Consider the following 19435-nt stretch of genomic DNA (forward strand, 5'->3'; position numbering starts at 1 on the left):
TAAATATAAACAATAAACTTAGTGAATACCATTGGTGTTTAATATGAGGGTTTCAGCCTGAAATATCCTTTAAAAAAATGTACACACTTATTTATTTTACTATGTATTTGTTGTCAATGTTTTGGCGTCAAACTGGTGGCAGTTGTGAAAAGAAGTAAACAGTTGGAAGAGTTCATTGAAAATAATGCCATTGGTGATTAGATACTTTTTTCATTAATTAGTCTATTTTTTCTTGACCCATATGGTCTATCTACTAGAAACTCATGGACAATATGTACACAGATATAACAAAGGAATACTATATATTAATATCTATTTTTTTTTTTTAAGTTATTAAAGTATAAATTACCAAAGTCAGATTGACATAGATTTTGTGTTAATTACCACAATGACTGAAGATTCTGGTAACTTTGGTAAATTACCGGTAGCTTTGCAACTCTTGGCAGAGCACTGAGGAGCCATGTTTGTCCAGGAGAAGCAGAAAGTTCAGGTCGCTCTTTGTCGGGATGAAAGATGGAACTGAAAGGAACTGGGATACCGTTTGGGATCCTTGGATTTGGGAGTGAATCAGAAAGATCAATTTAGCCTCCATAAGAAAGAAGGACGCAATCACAAAGCGCAGACCAGTCATATTATTAAGAAAAGCAGTCTTGAAACCAAATGTTTGAAACTTAAAAACGTTCTTTTTTAAATCACACTTTTGACACCAAGTTAAATGACACCAGGTTAATTCAGTGAGTTCTGGAGTTTTGTATTTTTGTTATTATGTCACATATAGAGCAGCTMTKGCATATGTACAGTTCTAATCTTTCTAGGAATGCTTGTAGGTGCATTGACATTGAAAAATAGAATAGATTATTCCAGGCAGCATTTTAAGTTTGTTAAATGTACAACAAACAATGTCATTTTTAAAGATAAAATATCTACAAGTGCTTCTTGTTACAAAAATACATATTGTTCATTGCAGCACAGAGACGTTTCAAGGATTATTCGGTCTAAACATTTACTTTGCTAACATTTAAAACCACTAGATCTGGGTTTTTAGGGAAAATAAGAGATACCATTTCAAACAGGAAAAAGCACATGTGTGAAACAGGAAAGTACACAAGAACGCTAAGTAGGCTTCAAAGTTTTACTTGTGGAGATTTGTAAAGACTTGAACTTTTAGACCCTTCCAGAAAGTGGTGTCCAATCTGTCCATTGATTGGTTCGCCCATAACTGCAAATGAACATCAACTTACTATTGACAGACATCTACTGTATGGAAAGTCCTATTACAGTGGCAAATTGCACACGTTTTGTTTCCTACCAAGAAGACTTCAGTACTCTCAACGTTTGCCTACAATATGTTATAATTATTATGTCTCTGTTAAAATGTAACAGATAAAATACAACCACTGCTGTTTGTCTCTGCTCTTATTCTTTGGTGTTTCGATGAGAGTGAGAAAAAGATAAATGTTATACAGTGCCTTCAGAAAGTATTCATACCCCTTGACTTATTCCAAATGTTGGGTTACAGCCTGAATTCAAAATTGATATTTTTTCTCACCCATCTAAACACAATACCCCATAATGACAAAGTGAAAACATATTTTTTTGACATTTTAGCAAATGTACTGAAAATTAAATACAGAAATATCTCGTTTACATAAGTATTTAAACCCCTGTGTCACTACATGTTAGAATCACCSTTGGCAGCGATTACAGCTGTGAGTCTTTCTGGGTAAATCTCTAAGAGCTTTGCACACCTGGATTGTACAATTTGCACATTATTCTTTTCTAAATTCTTCAAGCTCTGCCAAGTTGGTTGTTGATCATTCCTAGACTGCCATTTTCAAGCCGATTTAAGTCAACACTGAAACTAGGCCACTCAGGAACATTCAATGTCATTTTGGTAAGCAACTCCAGTGTATTTGGCCTTGCGTTTTAGGTTATTGTCCTGCTGAAAGGTGCATTTGTCTCCCAGTGTCTGTTGGAAAGCAAACTGTACGAGGTTATCCTCTAGGATTTTGCCTGTGCTTAGCTCTATTCCATTTATTTTACTCCCTATTCCTTGCCAATGACAAGCATACCTATAACATGATGCATCCACCATCATGCTTGAAAATATGAAGAGTGGTACTCAGTGATGTGTTGTGTTGGATTTGCCCCAAACATAATGCCCTGTATTTAGGACGTAAAGTAAATTTCTTTGCCCCATTTTTTGCAGTTTTACCTTAGTGCGTTATTGCAAACAGGATGCAGGTTTTATAATAGTTTTATTCTGTACAGGCTTCCTTCTTTTCACTCTGTCATTTAGGCTAGTATTGTCGAGTAACTACAATGTTTTCAGCCATTGAACTCAGTTTTCAGCCATTGAACTCTGTGACTGTTTTAAAGTCACCATTGGCCTTATGGTAAAATCCCTGAGGGGTTTCCTTCCTCTTCGGCAACTGAGTTAGGACGGATGCCTGGATCTTTGTAGTRAATGGGTGTATCGATACACCATCCAAAGTATAATTAATAACTTCAGCATTCTCAAAGGGAAATTCCATGTCTGTTTTTTTTCCCGCATCTGCAAATAGGTGCCCTTCTTTGCGAGGCATTGGAAAACCTCCCTGGTCTTTGTGGTTAAATCTGTGTTTGAAATTCACTGCTTGACTGAGGGACCTTACAGATAATTGTATGTGTGAGGTACAGAGGTGAGGTAGTCATTCAAAAATCATGTTAAACACTATGCAAAGTCTGTGCAACTTATTATCTATCTTGTTATGCACATTTTTAATCCATCATTTATTTAGTCTTGCCATAACAAAGGGGTTGAATACTTATGGACTCAAGACATTTCAGCTTTTCATTTTTTATTAATCAGATTTTTTTTTCTCGGGAAACATAATTCCACTTTGACATTATGTGGTATTGTGTGTAGGCCAGTGACACAAAATCTCAATTTAATCTATTTTAAATTCAGGCTGTAACACAAAAACATTTGCAAAAAGTCAAGGGGTGTGAATACTTTCTGAAGGCACTGTATGTGAAGAGGGAAAAAGCATTTAAAGCACTTGTGTACTGATCCACCATTAGATACAAATAGCAAGGGTTATCGGATCCTGTAACGACAGTCTGGGCAGTTTCTATACGGCAACAACAATAAATTAATGTTAAGCCATCCAGTAGGACATACAGCATAGTAGTAAACAGTCTATACAAATCTCTGCTATGTACAAGTCAACAATAATGCCCAATACGTTTACATAGTGCACAAACACACAGCTACACATTTCAGACAGTGTAGGTGATATTCAGCTTCTTCTAACCTTCTTCCACCAAATCTAGTCTTACAGTACTCGTATTGCTTTATATGCGGTAATAACATCAAAATGGCATGGAATGGAAGAATATAGCTTATTGAGATAGGGATATGGTAGGTATGGTATCCATAGCTTCCTTGTAGTTGTATGTAGGCTATATATTGGGGCTGTTGAATTCACTATTAGGGATTTCATATGAAAAGCAGTTTGAATTTTCGAAGGGCACTGCACTGAAAGAGGCATGTGGGGAAAGGCACTACCGTAGTTAAAAACAGGAGTACGGGAGGGAGCCATGTAAGACACTAAATCCAGCATAGATAAGGTGGAATATTATGAGCCGTTTGCCAGTGCACGCACACCTGTCTTGTAATATCTCTGTTGTGTTGCGTAACAACAGACTACTAGTAATTTCACCTTGTATTATTAGGGACACTTCAATGTGCTGTAGAATTAAAGGGCATGTCTTCACTCTTCAGTCAATTACACTTCGGGAACATTTTTTAAGAATCAATACGTCATGATACGCAGGCATGTTCTCAAACCCTTGATGCGTTTTTGAAAAATGAAACGCAGACAAACTGAAGGATAACGTAAGAGAACAGAATGAGATTAGAGGCAATCACGGATTACTGCATGCAGATGATAAGAAGATGTGTGGTCCTTGTCTCTTGTGCCAGGCACATCCATTCATTGTGTAGTCTGTCAATGGGCTGTTAGTGCAGGAGTAGTCCCACGTCTCCCTCCGTCAACCAAAGTCTATCCGTGGGCGATATTCTAGTACCATTGGGTAGTCCTGAAAGAGAGAGATGACATTGATCACCCTTGGACAGAATCCATTACAATGTAGAACAGTAATCAGAGAGTAAGGAACGTAGATGTTCTAGCATTGTAAAAATACAATATATACAGTACACTTACAGGGGAACTTGCTAGTTAGAACACAAAAACAACACAATCTCTACAGATTGTAGCTTCGTAGCTACAGTAAAATGTTCTGCAGTGAGAGAAGAGCACTAATGCAGGTGAGTGCAGAGCGGTGGGAGTGTGATGAGGAGAGAACAAGTCTGATGCCAGAGCAGGTGAAAGTGAAAGACACACTCCACAGACATCACATGCAGCAGCCCTATTTTTAGACAGGCAGGCAGACAGCAGCGGTAGGCAGGAGACACTTATGTACAATCCCAAAGAAAACGGAAATGAGTCGGCCCACACTGACCCAGTTCCTGGTCATTTGGTCCAGGGGAGGACAGGAATTCATTCTTGGCATCACAGAGCTGTCACATATTCTGCACAGATAGAGAATTCCTAAGAGACCAATCAGATTATCCCTGTCTGGTACAATCAAAGTGGAACGATCTGGCCCTGATGACAAATTTGGTCATGTGAGATCAGTTATACTGTCATCTGATTTTTTTCTTTTTTTAACATGGATCTCTTCACTGGATATAGTTCTTCTAAGCTAAAAGCGCTTTACTGATTCCTTCCTGGGACTCTGTTCTTGGCATCAGAATGTTCTACATAAGGCCTGAGGACAAGGTTATTTTAAGCTTGCCAAAACCTGTATTTAATGCAAGCCTAAATTAGGGATGGACATTTACAGAATGGTTAACTGGAGGAAAATGGGGGAGGGTCATGCTTTTTCAATTTCAGTCAAGGCGAGGTTTTATTATTTTTCAAATCTAGTCCAGGGGAGGGTCATGTCATTTGTAATTGATGAAATTCCAATAATTCTCAGTGTTTTAGAATGACTTGCTTATTAGGCTATACRGTGCATTTGGAAAGTATTCAGACCCCTTGACTTTTTCCACATTTTGTTACGTTACAGCCTTAATCTAAAATTGAATAAATYGTTTTTTCCTCATCAATCTTCACACAATACCCCATAATGACGRGGCAAAAACAGGTTTTTAGAAATTGCAAATGTATAAAAAAAAACATTGGAAATATTATTTTACATAAGTATTCAGAACCTTTACTCTGTACATTGTTGAAGCACCTTTGGCAGTGATTACAGCCTCAAGTCTTCTTGGGTATGACAATACAAGCTTGGCACACCTGTATTTGGGGAGTTTCTCCCATTCTTCTCTGCAGATCCTCTCAAGCTCTGTCAGGTTGGATGGGGAGCGTCGCTGCACAGCTATTTTCAGGTCTCTCCAGAGATGTTCGATCGGGTTCAAGTCCGGGCTCTGGCTGGGCCACTCAAGGACATTCAGAGACTTGTCCCGAAGCCACTCCTGCATTGTTTTGGCTGTGAGCTTAGGGTCATTGTCCTGTTGGAAGGTGCACCTTCGCCMCAGTCTGAGGTACTGAGCACTCTGAAGCAGGTTTTCATCAAGGATCTCTCTGTACCTTTCTCCGTTCATCTTGCCCTCGATCCTGACTAGTCTCCCAGTCCCTGCTGCTGAAAAACATCCCCACAGCATGATGCTGCCACCACCATGCTTCACCGCAGGGATGATGCCAGGTTTCCTCCAGATGTGACGCTTGACATTCAGGCCAAAGAGTATAATMTTGGTTTTATAAGACAAGAGAATCTTGTTTCTCATGGTCTGAGAGTCCTTTAGGTGCCTTTTGGCCATTCTACCATAAAGGCCTGATTGGTAAAGTGCTACAGAGATGGTTATCTTTCTGGAAGGTTCTCCCACCTCCACAGAGGAACTCTGGAGCTCTGTCAGGGTGACCATCGGGTTCTTGGTCACCTCCCTTATCAAGGCCCTCAACCCCCGATTGCTCAGTTTGGCCGGGCGGCCAGCTCTAGGATGAATCTTGGTGGTTCCAAACTACTTCCATTTAGGAATGATTGAGGCCACTGTGTTCTTCCACAGATCTGTGCCTCGACACAATTCTGTCTTGGAGCTCTAAGGACAATTCCTTTGACCTTTTGGTTTTTGCCATACACATGTCCAATCAATTCAATTTACCACAGGTTTGACTCCAATCAAGTTGTAGAAACAGGATGATCAATGGAAACAGGATGCACGTGAGCTCAATTTCAAGTCTCATAGCAAAGGGTCTGAACAAATAAGGTATTACTGTTTTGAATKTTGAATAGATTTGCAAACATTTCTAAAAACCTGTTTTCGCTTTGTCATTATGGGGTATTGTTTGTAGATTGATGAGGATTTTTWTTTATTTAATCAATTTTAGAATAAGGCTGTAGCGTAACAAAATGTGGAAAAGGTCAAGGGGTCTGAATACTTTCCGAATGCACTGTATGTCGATGTGTGCATAATTCCGCCCCTCATCTCTGATTCTCTGCTGGGCACACAATATCMATTACGTCTATAGGCTATTTAGTGATGTCTCTATCAAATTATCCATAGTCTTTAGGCTATGAAGTGCATGCTCTGAGAAGCCCAGAACAAACRTATATTTCTAAGATAGCTGCTGGGATGCTAAATAAAACTAGGCTGCAATGGATAWTCCAACCCTGCTCTGCTCTTGCTGATCAAACTTTGATAGCTTGCTATTACTATAATAGATTTTTTATTRAAAACAATATGTTTCTTGCCCATGATGTATTTATCAGAGATCGAGTTCAATCAATCAGATTTGAGTAACTTACAATGTGGTGCTGAAACTTGAAGCAGCAGCCGCAGCACAATCTATCGGAAATGGACAGCTCATGGTGCTGAAAGTAGGCAAATTCGAGTAGGTATAATTCATTTAAACCGGATTCATTTTAATTAGACTTTACTAACAACAGGTAGGCTCCAGCTTTGTGTTGGAGCCTATTTCTTCCTATTTTAGAAATAAGAGGTAKGCCTACCTGTTAGATAGATTAAATTAGGCTAGAGGCTGCTATTTCCATAGATTTATCAGTCAATTCCTCCWACYACTATGCACTCTTTAAATAGCCTCCCTCCGTATCAGTGAAGTTAAAACCAAATCTCGAATTGAGGGGGTATGAGAGGGTATGCCATAGGCCCACCTTTTATGAAAGAAAATGGCAAAAAGCACAGGCCTACCTTGTTAGCTTAAGATTAGTTTTTTTTTTTACAGATCCGATTATATAAAACTATCTATATCAGCCCTTTGGTCCGCGAATGCTTTATGCTAGAAACAAGCTTTAAAATACCTGGGAAAACCGTGACTCTGACGCATATAGGGATATCATTGTTGAATTTCTTTGACATTCAGAGGCTGACTTTGCTTGAAAAGTAATMAATTTTTGTCACTATCAACTGATTAAGCTATTCACGTTCTGTACAATAAAATATGTTTAAACCCAGMCAGCTTTTACAGAAACACTTGTGAYCTCTCTTTGGGTTAAGCCACGGTAGAAGAGTAGCTTAGCAGTTAAAGCTTACATTTTTCTGCATTGGTAGGCCTACTCTGTCTGGGGTGGAACGGTAGGCCTAACTTTTGAAAGTACCATGCTCAGATCCCTAATTTGCAAACAGGGACAGTTTCGTTACACTGATTTGGCATTGGAGAAATATGATAAGATGATCCCATAGGCCTATCTCTCTGTCCATTCTTAGTTAATTTGTGTGGTATTAAAAAAAGATTCCGCTAACATGTAAAATTACGTAGAATTGCATGAACTGTTTATAAAAAGGCAATTTTTTCTCAGACCTGCAAAACAGATGAATGATAGATKAATGGGATCCTTTACTATAAAATATATATTTCCACCCCTACTCTTGTCCACGGTGCTCTGCAATCCCACAACCTTCTGGCCCGCAGCCCTGTGTGCTATCAAAATTCCCATGTTGCCATGTAATGCTTACAGGATGAAAAACTGTTTCTAACTGCATATCTAAGGCTCTGGTGTGTCCAAKAAGTGAGGGTAAACRGTAGACATGTTCTCTGCTATCCACTTTGTTTTAATTATTCTTTTGGGGAAAGGGGAGGGTCACTTTTTATATATTTTTTGTTTTCAGGGAGGGTTTAGGTAAAATACATTTTGCTGAAGGGAGGACCATCCATTTTCATTTCAAAGAGGTCCGATTTTCTCCATGTAACCCTTATTATAAATAAAATGTATTCTCTTAGCATAGTATCATTCAAAACAGGGGAATTAAATGAACTATTAAAACTGTACAGTTTACGAGGCCTTAGGTGCGTTGTACTGTATGTTGAAACCAAACAGGACAGAAATGGTCTTTGCTGCTGCTAACAGGACGCCTTCATTAAAAGGCCAGTGGTGATGAGCTATRGCTGTGGAAGAGGAGAGTGTCAGGCAATGAGCCCAGGAACAGGCACCCTGCTGGGGCAGCTGTCAGGGGCCTTCACTGCTTTCCTCACCTGTCTCCCTGGACCAATACAGCGATTCATGACCTGACCCCGTGCTGCCGGAGCCCCGACCAGCCCATCCGAAAGTGACAATCATCAGCAATGAAATTAGCAGCCAAGGCGCCTGGCGAGCAAAAGTGCTTTTGAGGTCAAGCTGAAGTGTGWTAGTTAGCCTAGCATACTGTGCAAAGGACTTGGGGTGCTTGGTTACGTTTATGCATGGTTGACTGAAGGTCCAGATATAGCAACCACAACATGCTTTTTTTTGGTGAGGTGAACAAAGTGGGTTAATTCTGAATTGATTGAGGAAGAGAGGTAGAAATACAGTATGTACTGTATGTCAACTGCATTTTACCAGGAGTTACCAATACCATACTATCCTTGCAAATGTCTCCAATACTGTAAAGCACCATTATAACACAAGGAACCACCAACTTCATTCACCATATTTTTGATGTGAACCTATAGTACCAGACACATTTTAAAGGTGGCCTGTAATCAGCTCTATTAACCGTGCCACTGGTACATCCTCCCGAGTGGGGCACCCGAGTGGCGCAGCGGTCTAAGGCACTGCATCTCAGTGCTAGAGGCGTCACTACAGACACCCTGGTTCGAATCCAGGCTGTATTACAACCGGCCGTGATTGGGAGTCCCATAGTGCGGCGCAAAACTGGCCCAGTGTCGTCCGGGTTTGGCCAGTGTAGGCCGTCATTGTAAATAAGAATTTGTTCTTAACTGACTTGCCTAGTTAAATAAAGGTTAAATCAAAAAAAATCCTGCTTGCTGTGGCAGATTATACAGTAGAGTGGCGGTGGACTTCAGACGTCTAACAAGCTAATCAGCTTTAAAGCCAAGCAAGCAGTGACTCACATGGAGACTAGACTTCAGGACCATCATTCAGCAGCCACAGTTTATCCCCATGGCTAGAAAGGTACAGGGCTTAGTATCTTTCAAAATGAGGGGAACAGGGGGGTGGGCATTGATATCATTTGGGGCTTACTTACGGTTTCACCGCGAAGTCTCCACCGCGTCATGTAGATGAACTCCATGGTGTGGTCTTTTCCCATGATCTCCCCGTTGCATAGGACGTCTAGCTGTGAGGGGACACAGAGGCTGGTGACTAAGAGGTAGACGGCGGGACATAGTGAGAGTATACGCTGCTTGAGAGGAAGACTAGAGCTAGAAAAATCTCCAACAAGCAGAAATCAAAAGGACAAGGACTCAAATAGGGGCCGTCATTTCAGCTAAACCTAGGAATTTTTTATAAAACTGATCATTTACTGCATTTCTRCCAAAAAATATTTAAAAAATACAATTTGAGGATCAGTAAAAACAAGCAAAATTAACTCCATCTATTATCACCTTGGCTGCTGTAGCTTCATTCATCTCAGTCAATAGGCCTTAAAATTCTACAAACACGTGTCATACAGCAATTAGCTGCTATGCATTAGCTCAGCAACGGGATTAAAAACGCTAGTTTAGTTTCATGTCAAGTCAAACAGCAGTTATCTACCCATAAGCCATCTACTACAGCCATCTTCCACCTCTGCACTGTTTTGAGAGAAAAGCTGTGTCGATGCGCTCTCAGCCGTACTGTACCTCAGTGCTCTCAGCCGTACTGTACCTCAGTGCTCTCAGCCAGAGAGGAAGACGCGAAGCGAGAGGTTTCACTCTCTCCAAAATATAGCCTGCCCGTCAGCTCTGAACCATCCACATGGTCTTAAAGCCAGCCCGCTAATCTCGCTAAACTGCATTTGCCTTTTAATCAGGATTGGAATGATTTTAGTAGCCTATTTTAAATATCTGGTGTGTGCCACTGGCGTGGGGGGTGGGGGTAACCTTCAAAAAAGTCATTCCTAAACCTTTTTAATTTCCATATGTACTAGGAAGMTAAGTGTTTGTTTCTTGGGCTTCAGGAATGTGACTGAAAAAGTGCCTCAGGCCTTGCACTAACGCTAGTTATCATTGGCTCGTGAAACAACCTCTAACGTCCTTCATACTGGACAGAGATACATAAAAATGGAATCCAGGAGTTCATCTGACACCGGGGAAGAAGATACATTTTTTATTTTACCTTTATTTAACTAGGCAAGTCAGTTAAGAACAAATTCTTATTTTCAATGACGGCCTAGGAACTTGTTCAGGGGCAAAACTACAGATTTTTACCTTGTCAGCTTGGGGATTCGATCTTGCAACCTTTTGGTTACTAGTCTAACGCTCTAACCACTAGGGTACCTGCCGCCCCAAAATAAAGGGCCTCATTTCCAAAATCTCAAAGTATCCCTTTAATAAGTTAGAAACAACAATACCGTGCACCCACTAGTGGTCAAAAGGTTTTTGGCGCTCCAAAAATACGGTACGGTACTGTATTTTGTGGGGTGGAATTACCATTCGAAATACAGAAATTCTTTCCCCGCCAACATTTTCCCACAATGCACCAATATTTACAGTATGCTGCACACACACAAAAATCTTCGAGGCAAGCCGAATTTCGGAGCCGAAGTCTACGCCCCCTTGTTGATCACTGATCAAGAATAAGGATTCTTGCATGTTTGTGTTGTGTGTGTTGTCATTCAACGAGAGATGACTCCTTTTCATGCACATTTTGTCACTTGAGAAATACTGCACTAAACATCTCAGTTAGATGTAAAATTGCGTGACTAAGATCTCCTCGGCAAAAACGTCAAAATGAATGACCGATGTCTRGAGTTATCTTAGAATAATTCTGACATTTTTGAGGAAGTGTATACTGGCTACGGCATCTCAAGATGGACAAACAGTACTATTGCCGCTTTTTCTCATTTTTCAAGCACAGGTATTTTAAAGGAGTATGCAAGCACACTCGTTCGGCTAGGCGCCAGCCRAACCGAAGCATGCTGAAGCCTTAAGGACAGACTCAGTACAGCAGGGGGCCTGCTAACAAGGCCAGAACTTTTACCCACAACACTAAACACACAGAAGAGACTCTGCAGGAACAGCTACTGTATGTGAGGCACAAACAAAACTGACATAAAGGGATAAATATTCAATAGCATATATGGCTTAATATCTGTCATATAGTAGATACATACGAAAGGGTATAGAGCACATACARAAGCTTAATTTGTTACCTCATAAGAACTTGGAAGCTTTAACTTCAAGCTGAGAAACTTCTTGATTGTTCCGACTGTCACTCGAGTCGAGCAGCGTATAAATTTCTTCATTAAGCCCTAGAGGAGGTTCAGAAGATTACTTTAATGATTCAGGCACATCTCCCATTTTTTTTTTACTTATGTGAAGAGCATGCAAATCCAAACATTCAAACAGCCATTTTATGGTAAAAAAAAATTTTCTCAACAAATGCGTAATTAGGAATAGTTAGTGCATTTGATAGCAACCTTTTGGTACAGAGAAACTCCTTCTATACACACTAAAAACAATATATAGGACCTTTTCTATGGTCCTATATATAACCTTTATGGAGAATGGTTCTATAAATAACCTTTCTCAGTCTCAAAGGTTCTATAAATAACCTTTCTCAGTCTTTGTAAAACCATATATGTTTTTTAAATTCTGGTTTATTAGCCATATTATATTGGTAAAATTCCATACATTTTATTATTGTGTTTATTAACAAGTTGAATCAGGTGTGCTAGCTCTGGAACAGCTGTGGGTCCCTGAGGAGAGAATTGAGAACTACTGACRTAGTCAACCGTTCTCAATTGACACAAGGCCATACGTGAGTCTTTCACAAGACACTGTCACTAGCCATAGGCATATATAACAGGTAATAGAATAACACAACAGATTTTATCAACTGGAATGACACTCGCTCACAGTGGCACAAAAAGAGCTCTGCACAAACCACGTCCCAAAATAATATAATGAGCCACTGCCCCTACATCTTAATTATCACAAAAAGAGGAAATAACCCCTTTTTTAAAGTGCAAAGAAGCATTGAAGGGTTCAAAGGGTTATTTGGGTCAGTATGGTTCCACATCGAACCAACACCCATCCCAAAGAACCCTTTGAGGAACCCTTTGAGGAACCCTTTGAGGAACCCTTGTATGTAGTATACCTCAATTTGAAAGCATTGCGAGCCTCTCCTCTCTCCACATATTCCCTGTTCTGCCAACCAATTACGAACAGCAACACCACTGTTATAACGAGGACCACTATTTTAATGAAAACAACTGCCTAATTAGTGTTGGACTGGATTAACACCTGCTGATAGAGGAGCATGTCTGACTGAGTGACCTGCTTTCAATGGCAGCCCAGGAAATAAAGGAAAACCACAGCGTCATCRTCTATCTATATTCTACTAAACTCACATTCTGAGGTGTTAGACAGTTAGAGGGACGTAACGGAGTTAGCTTCATAACACTGTACCTAACCCAATCAGCCTAAAAGAGGGGGAGGAATGAGGTTAGGGAGACAGGGAAGAGGGTGAACGTGAAGTAAAGAGCAGCAGAGAGGCGCTACAGATAGAGCTCTCCACCGCGACTTACCCTAACAATGTTCTCTTCCACCAGGCTGTTGTTGCGTAGACAATCCAGACAGATGGCTATCTGAGGGTCACTCCTGTGGTAGTCTCCATCTCCACCATCATCATTATCGGCATCCAGCCTAGACCTCTTTGATCGGGGGCCATCTTCTATGACAAAGAAATGGATAAGCGTGTTATACTTATGTGTGTGAACAAGAGCACGCACTGTGCGGACACAAGTTCAGCTTGCTTTCCTTGGATTCGTTTAAAACTGTGAAAAGACACTTCACAATAAGCATGGGTTTGATTGATACTGATGTCTTTTGCTTTTCACTTAGAAATGCAAAATCATAAGGTAAGACCTTTGGGACAAATTGTCTATCGTCACATTGTCATGGAGATGGCATTTAAGTCTGGCGGACTGAATCCATCCACCTTTAGTCGTCCTGTGGTTTCCATCTGATTTATTCCCCACCTGTATTATACCTCATCAACAGGCTAATCTTGTCGATGCCTTGTAGAGTGTGCTGTCCCTCCTCCTCTTGTTCCTTCTCTCCCTCTGAGCCTCATATGACTCACAGCCACCTACGGTCGTGCGCCACTGCAACGATATCACCTAAGTCGTTCTGTAACTCCTTCTCTCTCTTTGTCGCCTTGCTGATCTGTCTCCCACATACCTTTCACCTCAATAACCAATCACAGCCCACTTCTGCACACCCAAGCCCAATGTTCATTCTGGTCCCCCCTGAGGGTCTTGGTCTTCATGGACACTAATACAGATCTTTTACCTTCTCCGTTCTCCTTCGACTTTCGACTCCTCCAGAACTCAATCTCCTGCTGTTGTTCCTCTAGTCAATAAGCAAAAACAGAGAAGATATGAATACACAGGGCAGGGCTCTATGATAAAAACAATTAGTAGGAGAATGTGTGTTCCTAAGTTGAAAAATATATGAGCACACAAAGAAATTTAGGAGCACAATGAAAAATATTTTGGGTATTAAAGCGSCAATCTGCAGCTGAATGATAACAAAGCCACTGTTTCAGTAAAAGGTTGAGGGATGGGGCTGGAGCAATGACTGTATATATAAATGGACAAAACCATTGATCACRTGACACCATTCATTCCTATTTGAAGAATCAGTAGCGCATTGAAGCCAAATGAAGTCGGTTAAGATGGTGTCTCGTGGGGACGTAACATGCTCAGTTTGAACTACTCCAGGAAGTGACGTTGTAGGCTAGCTCAGTTCTGCCCCCTCTCAGGATACTTCTTCTATGTGCGATTTTTAAATAATCGGTTCAAGGACATACTGTACATCTGGTGTATTAGAAGCAATTATTGGTACCACGATTGTCTTTAAAAAAAATWGATATATTTACACGAAGATTGACCACGAAAATTGACATCTTTTCCATTCACCATAATGGGGATCCTGTTTTCTACTAACAATGCCTGCAATACCACGGTTGGACTTGAACTCCCGTGGCTTCAATGAGAGGGGGCAGTCGTTCTCCCCTGGGATGGAGAAATGTAACAACCCTCAAATTCATAGGCAGAGCTATGGATGCAAGGATGATCGTTTTTAACCATGTTTTTGAGGCTATACAGTGTTACTTTGTTTACATTGACTTTGTTTACAAACAATGGATAAAAAAGCTTATATTTTGGCTTCTGATGGGGCACAACAGTTGAACTAAGCTCATGTGGCATTTAGAAGTTACACTCTTCAAGAATCAATGGATTTATATCATTCGTTTATGAGTCCATATATGGATGTACRAACTGCAGATCGCCCCTTTAATGATACGAATTGCCAGCAATGACAWAATACAGGGTTCAGGAGCACCAGAACAATAGATTTTTCAGATTGAGATATAGCCTAAATTGGGCCTATATGAATCCTAGCTACTTTTGAAGCTCATTTCCCGAAAAAAGCTCTCCCTTTTACTTTCTTTCCGTGCCACCACGTGTTTGCATGCTGCGGGACAGCGAAGAAATCATTACAATAATTATTACCTGGGCAATTTATTTTCTAGGGGCACTAGTGCTCCCAAATAAGAATTCCAGGTAGCACAGCATAGTATTTATATGCCCCCAAAATGGTAGCACTGTAGAGTCCTGCAGGGCAGGAGTTACATCATTCAAGACAAATGGAAAACAGCTTGAGTAACTCTTAGGCCTACTATCAAAGTCAAGATTTATATCTGATGTTGGTGGATACTAAAATGACATCACTCACTTTCTCTCAGCCCAGGCACGAGTTTGAAAATGATTTCCTCTAAAGTGTTGTCCAACCTGGCGATCGAATGAGACGTCAAGGAAGAATAAAAGTAAGTACACTTACACACACACACACACACACACACACAACCACAAACCCACACACCCACACACACATTCCCAGACATTGCATCTGTGGGCTGGGTAGCTGGGTGGCTGAGCACTGGGTGAGGTCTTCAGCTGAGACCTTGGCTCCAGAATGGTGTCCAGCTGTTGCCTGGATCTCACCGCAGCCAAGCTCAAGTTCACTCTATCCTCCCCCAGCCCAGCCCAGCCCACACCAGCCTTACAATCTCACAAGTCAAGTAGACAACTGAAGAAAAACTGCCAAAATCCAGCTAGGGTCAGTTCAGTAGCGCAAAAGCCAGCATGTTTATACTTTACTGATGGTTTTGATATATTCATCTATTCAGTAGTATACATTACGACCCTGTGATTCTCAAAAGGAAAACATAAATGCAGATAGATTCTGTCAAAGGTGTCAAAKTAGGTGTATTACCTTAACATCTCTAGAGGGTTGGTTTCATGGACTTGGATGCCACATTTGGGGCAGTCGTTGCTGTCTTCAAAGTGTTGGACGATGCAGCTTTTACAAACTGTTGACAGAATAAAGGAGATCGAGACAAAGACAAGTTGACCATCTCGAAATACGGACCTAAAGCAAACATGGATTTTAATCACACCATTCCGGTGTTAAATAAAAGCCAAGACGACGGCATTTTCTCTTTTCTTATCCCTTCCTCTCAGATAATCTCCACAATAAAATGATTCTCATTTGAAAGTAAAGTTTGAAACCAAAAAGGAATACATTCTAATATCTAATTTCTACAGTTTCAACTGGATAAACATCAGAGTGTCTATTGAGCCTGGACGCATGACTAAAAGCTCAGGCTTGCAGTTGAAATTTAAACTGTGGACTGGCAGGGAGATAAGGAAATAGTGGGTATAGCCTGGCCAGTTCTATCACACATCTATCACACAGCCAAGGACAGCTGCAGCCAATACCACAGAGCACACACACGTGCATGTACACGTACTGTATGTGCAATAAGGCACACATGCACACATATACCATCTATGAGGTGGTATATAATGTACAGTCTTATCGTTCTTTTAAGAACACAAACCGATTCCGTACAATACTGACCTGAGGATTAAGCCTACATCCCACCACGTGATGTCATCAAATYGTCAGATAAAAATACAGATCAACCATATCTGCAGGAATACAGGGCACAGTCTCCCCTCTAGCAATTGCCATGTAAACACAACGCATACTCTATGTACTTGTGCACTATGCACCGACCTGTAGCCTACATAACAATCCTCACAAACATACAGTAGTGCGCTGCTGTCATACTCAATCAACCATAACTGCCAAGGGAAACAATATGTCAGGACACCATCTTACATGTTCTTTCAATAGCCAGCACCACCTACTGCGCACGACTCATATGAGACAGACCTCACTGTGCACAGTAGTGTATAATAGTGGCAGATGTTCTCTTCAGACGTTTCCTATACGTATACATGTAATTGCATGTAATTCACATGTAATTGCATTCTGAATACTGTACTATATACATACACTTGGAACCACTGGCCACTTTAATAATGGAACACTAGTGACTTTGATCATGTTTAAATAATGTTTACATGCTGCTTTACTCATGAAATCATGTACAGTTGAAGTCGGATGTTTACATACACTTAGGTTGGAGTCATTAAAACTCGTTTTTCAACCACTCCCCAAATTTCTTGTTAAGAAACTATAGTTTTGGCAAGTCGGTTAGGACATCTACTGTGTGCATGACACATGTAATTTTTCCAACAATTTTTTACAGACAGATTATTTCACTTATAATTCACTGTATCACAATTTCAGTGGGTCAGAAGTTTACATACACGAAGTTGACTGTGCCTTTAAACTGCTTGGAAAATTCCAGAAAATTATGTCATGGCTTTAGAAGCTTCTGATAGGCTAATTGACATCATTTGAGTCAAGGAAGGAGACGCGTTCTGTCTCCTAGAGATGAACGTACTTTGGTGAGAAAAGTGCAAATCAATCCCAGCACAACAGCAAAGGACCTTCTGAAGATGCTGGAGGAAACAGGTACAAAAGTATCTATATCCACATAACCTGAAAGGCCGTTCAGCAAGGAAGAAGACACTGCTCCAAAACAGCCATAAAAAAGCCAGACTACGGTTTGCAACTGTACATGGGGACAAAGATCATACTTTTTGGAGAAATGTCCTCTGGTCTGATGACACAAAAATAGAACTGTTTGGCGATAATGACCATCCTTATGTTTGGAGGAAAAAGGGGGGATGCTTGCAAGGCAAAGAACACCATCCCAACCGTGAAGCACGGGGGTGGCAGCATCATGTTGTGGGGGTGCTTTGCTGCAGGAGGGACTGGTGCACTTCACAAAATATATGGCATCATGAGGCAGGAAAATTATGTGGATATATTAAAGCAACATCTCAAGACATCAGTCGGGAAGTTAAAGCTTGGTCGCAAATGGGTCTTCCAAAGTTGTGGGAAAATGGCTTAAGGACAACAAAGTCAAGGTATTGGAGTGGCCATCACAAAGCCCTGACCTCAATCCTATAGAAAATATGTGGGCAGAACTGAAAAAGCGTGTGCGAGCAAGGAGGCCTACAAACCTGACTCAGTTACACCAGCTCTGTCAGGAGGAATGGGCCAAAATTCACCCAACTTATTGTGGGAAGCTTGTGGAAGGCTACCCGAAACGTTTGACCCAAGTTAAACAATTTAAAGGCAATGCTACCAAATACTAATTGAGTGTATGTAAACTTCTGACCCACTGGGAATGTGATTAAAGAAATAAAAGCTGAAATAAATCAATCTCTCTACTATTATTCTGATATTTCACATTCTTAAAATAAAGTGGTGATCCTAACTGACCTAAGACAGGGAATTTCTACTCTGATTAAATGTCAGGAATTGTTAAAAAATTTGTTTAAATGTATTTGGCTAAGGTGTATGTAAACTTCCAACTTCAACTGTATATACTGTATTCTATTCTACCGTATTTTAGTCAATGCCACTCCGACATTGCTCGATCAAATATTTATATATTTCTTAATTCCATTATTTTACTTTTAGATTTGTGTGGATTGTGGTGAATCGTTTCTAGATACTACTGCACTGTTAGATACTACTGCAATGTTGGAGCGAGGAACACAAGCATTTCGCTACACCCGCAATAACATCTGCTAAATATGTGCGTGTGATCAATACAATTTGATTTGATTTATAGTAGATGTTACAACAAAAACAGTCTAGACTAATGTCAAATATATATTTTGCTGGAGATCTCTGAAATTGACTGGCATACACACTGAAAGAAATCATACAACAGCAGAAACGTACTGTACTAGGCAGCTGCTGATATTTTTCATTATTGAGATTATTGCTAGGGGTCGATACAACTTATATGACAGTAAAGAAGTGACTTTGCCCTCAAACAAACAAATAAATTGGACACAAACAGCTTATTCTGTGTGGAGGATATTTGTTGTCATGGTGACTGAACCCACAGATGACTGTGTTTTACCCTGATCACTTGAGATGTGTCATTCATGGGAGTGAGATCTGCCGTTCTCCTCCAATAAAACATTCAGTTCAGATGGAGAGGGCAGAAATGGAGAAGGATGCCATGTAATATGATCTGTAAATCATGCAGGATATGACATCGAGGAGATCAACAGAGGGCTTTTTAAAAATTCATAGCTGTGACTGTGCAAGGCTGTGGTATAAAACAACAAATAAGACAGCCAATTGATTCTGTGAGCTCTGAATTCCAGCTACTCTAGCACTTTTTAGTGGTGCAATAGATGCCGTAAAGATTTAGTTTTTTAAGTCACACTACACCAAAGAAAGCCTTAGGACATTTCCGCATAAAATCATTGTTAGATATAATTTCTAGTAAGGGAAGTTAGGTATAATGCATATATATTAGGCAGAACTAAATAGAAATCATAAAAATATGCCTGGAGATAGTGTAGCCTATGCATAGTGAAAATGTGTCGTGTTTTTCTGGTATAGCCAGCACCCATTTCCCACAGGCCTACATTACATGATGTCACATTACATGATGTCATTATGAATGAGGCACCTGAGAGAGAGAGAGAGAGAGA

General features: G+C 40.4%; 1 protein-coding gene across 3 annotated transcripts in view; it reads right to left on the reverse strand.

Annotated features, from left to right (window-relative positions):
- Positions 1-735: 735 nt before the first annotated feature.
- Positions 736-19435, reverse strand: part of LOC111967776 (polycomb group RING finger protein 5-B) — a 26180-nt gene continuing 7480 nt past the window's right edge. For 2 of the 3 annotated variants that reach the window (XM_023993120.2, XM_023993121.2), the window contains exons 3-9: positions 15771-15867; positions 15231-15286; positions 13782-13841; positions 13016-13161; positions 11639-11737; positions 9533-9622; positions 736-4083 (exon numbers count right to left, since the gene is read on the reverse strand). In XM_023993120.2, the coding sequence (XP_023848888.1) occupies positions 4036-4083; positions 9533-9622; positions 11639-11737; positions 13016-13161; positions 13782-13841; positions 15231-15286; positions 15771-15867 (596 nt within the window). In that variant the 3' untranslated portion in view covers positions 736-4035. The remainder of the gene's footprint in view (positions 4084-9532; positions 9623-11638; positions 11738-13015; positions 13162-13781; positions 13842-15230; positions 15287-15770; positions 15868-19435) is intronic. The other variant, XM_023993122.2, reaches the window with a different exon arrangement.

This window comes from Salvelinus sp. IW2-2015, linkage group LG8 (genome assembly GCF_002910315.2).
Source record: "Salvelinus sp. IW2-2015 linkage group LG8, ASM291031v2, whole genome shotgun sequence".
NCBI lineage: Eukaryota > Metazoa > Chordata > Actinopteri > Salmoniformes > Salmonidae > Salvelinus > Salvelinus sp. IW2-2015.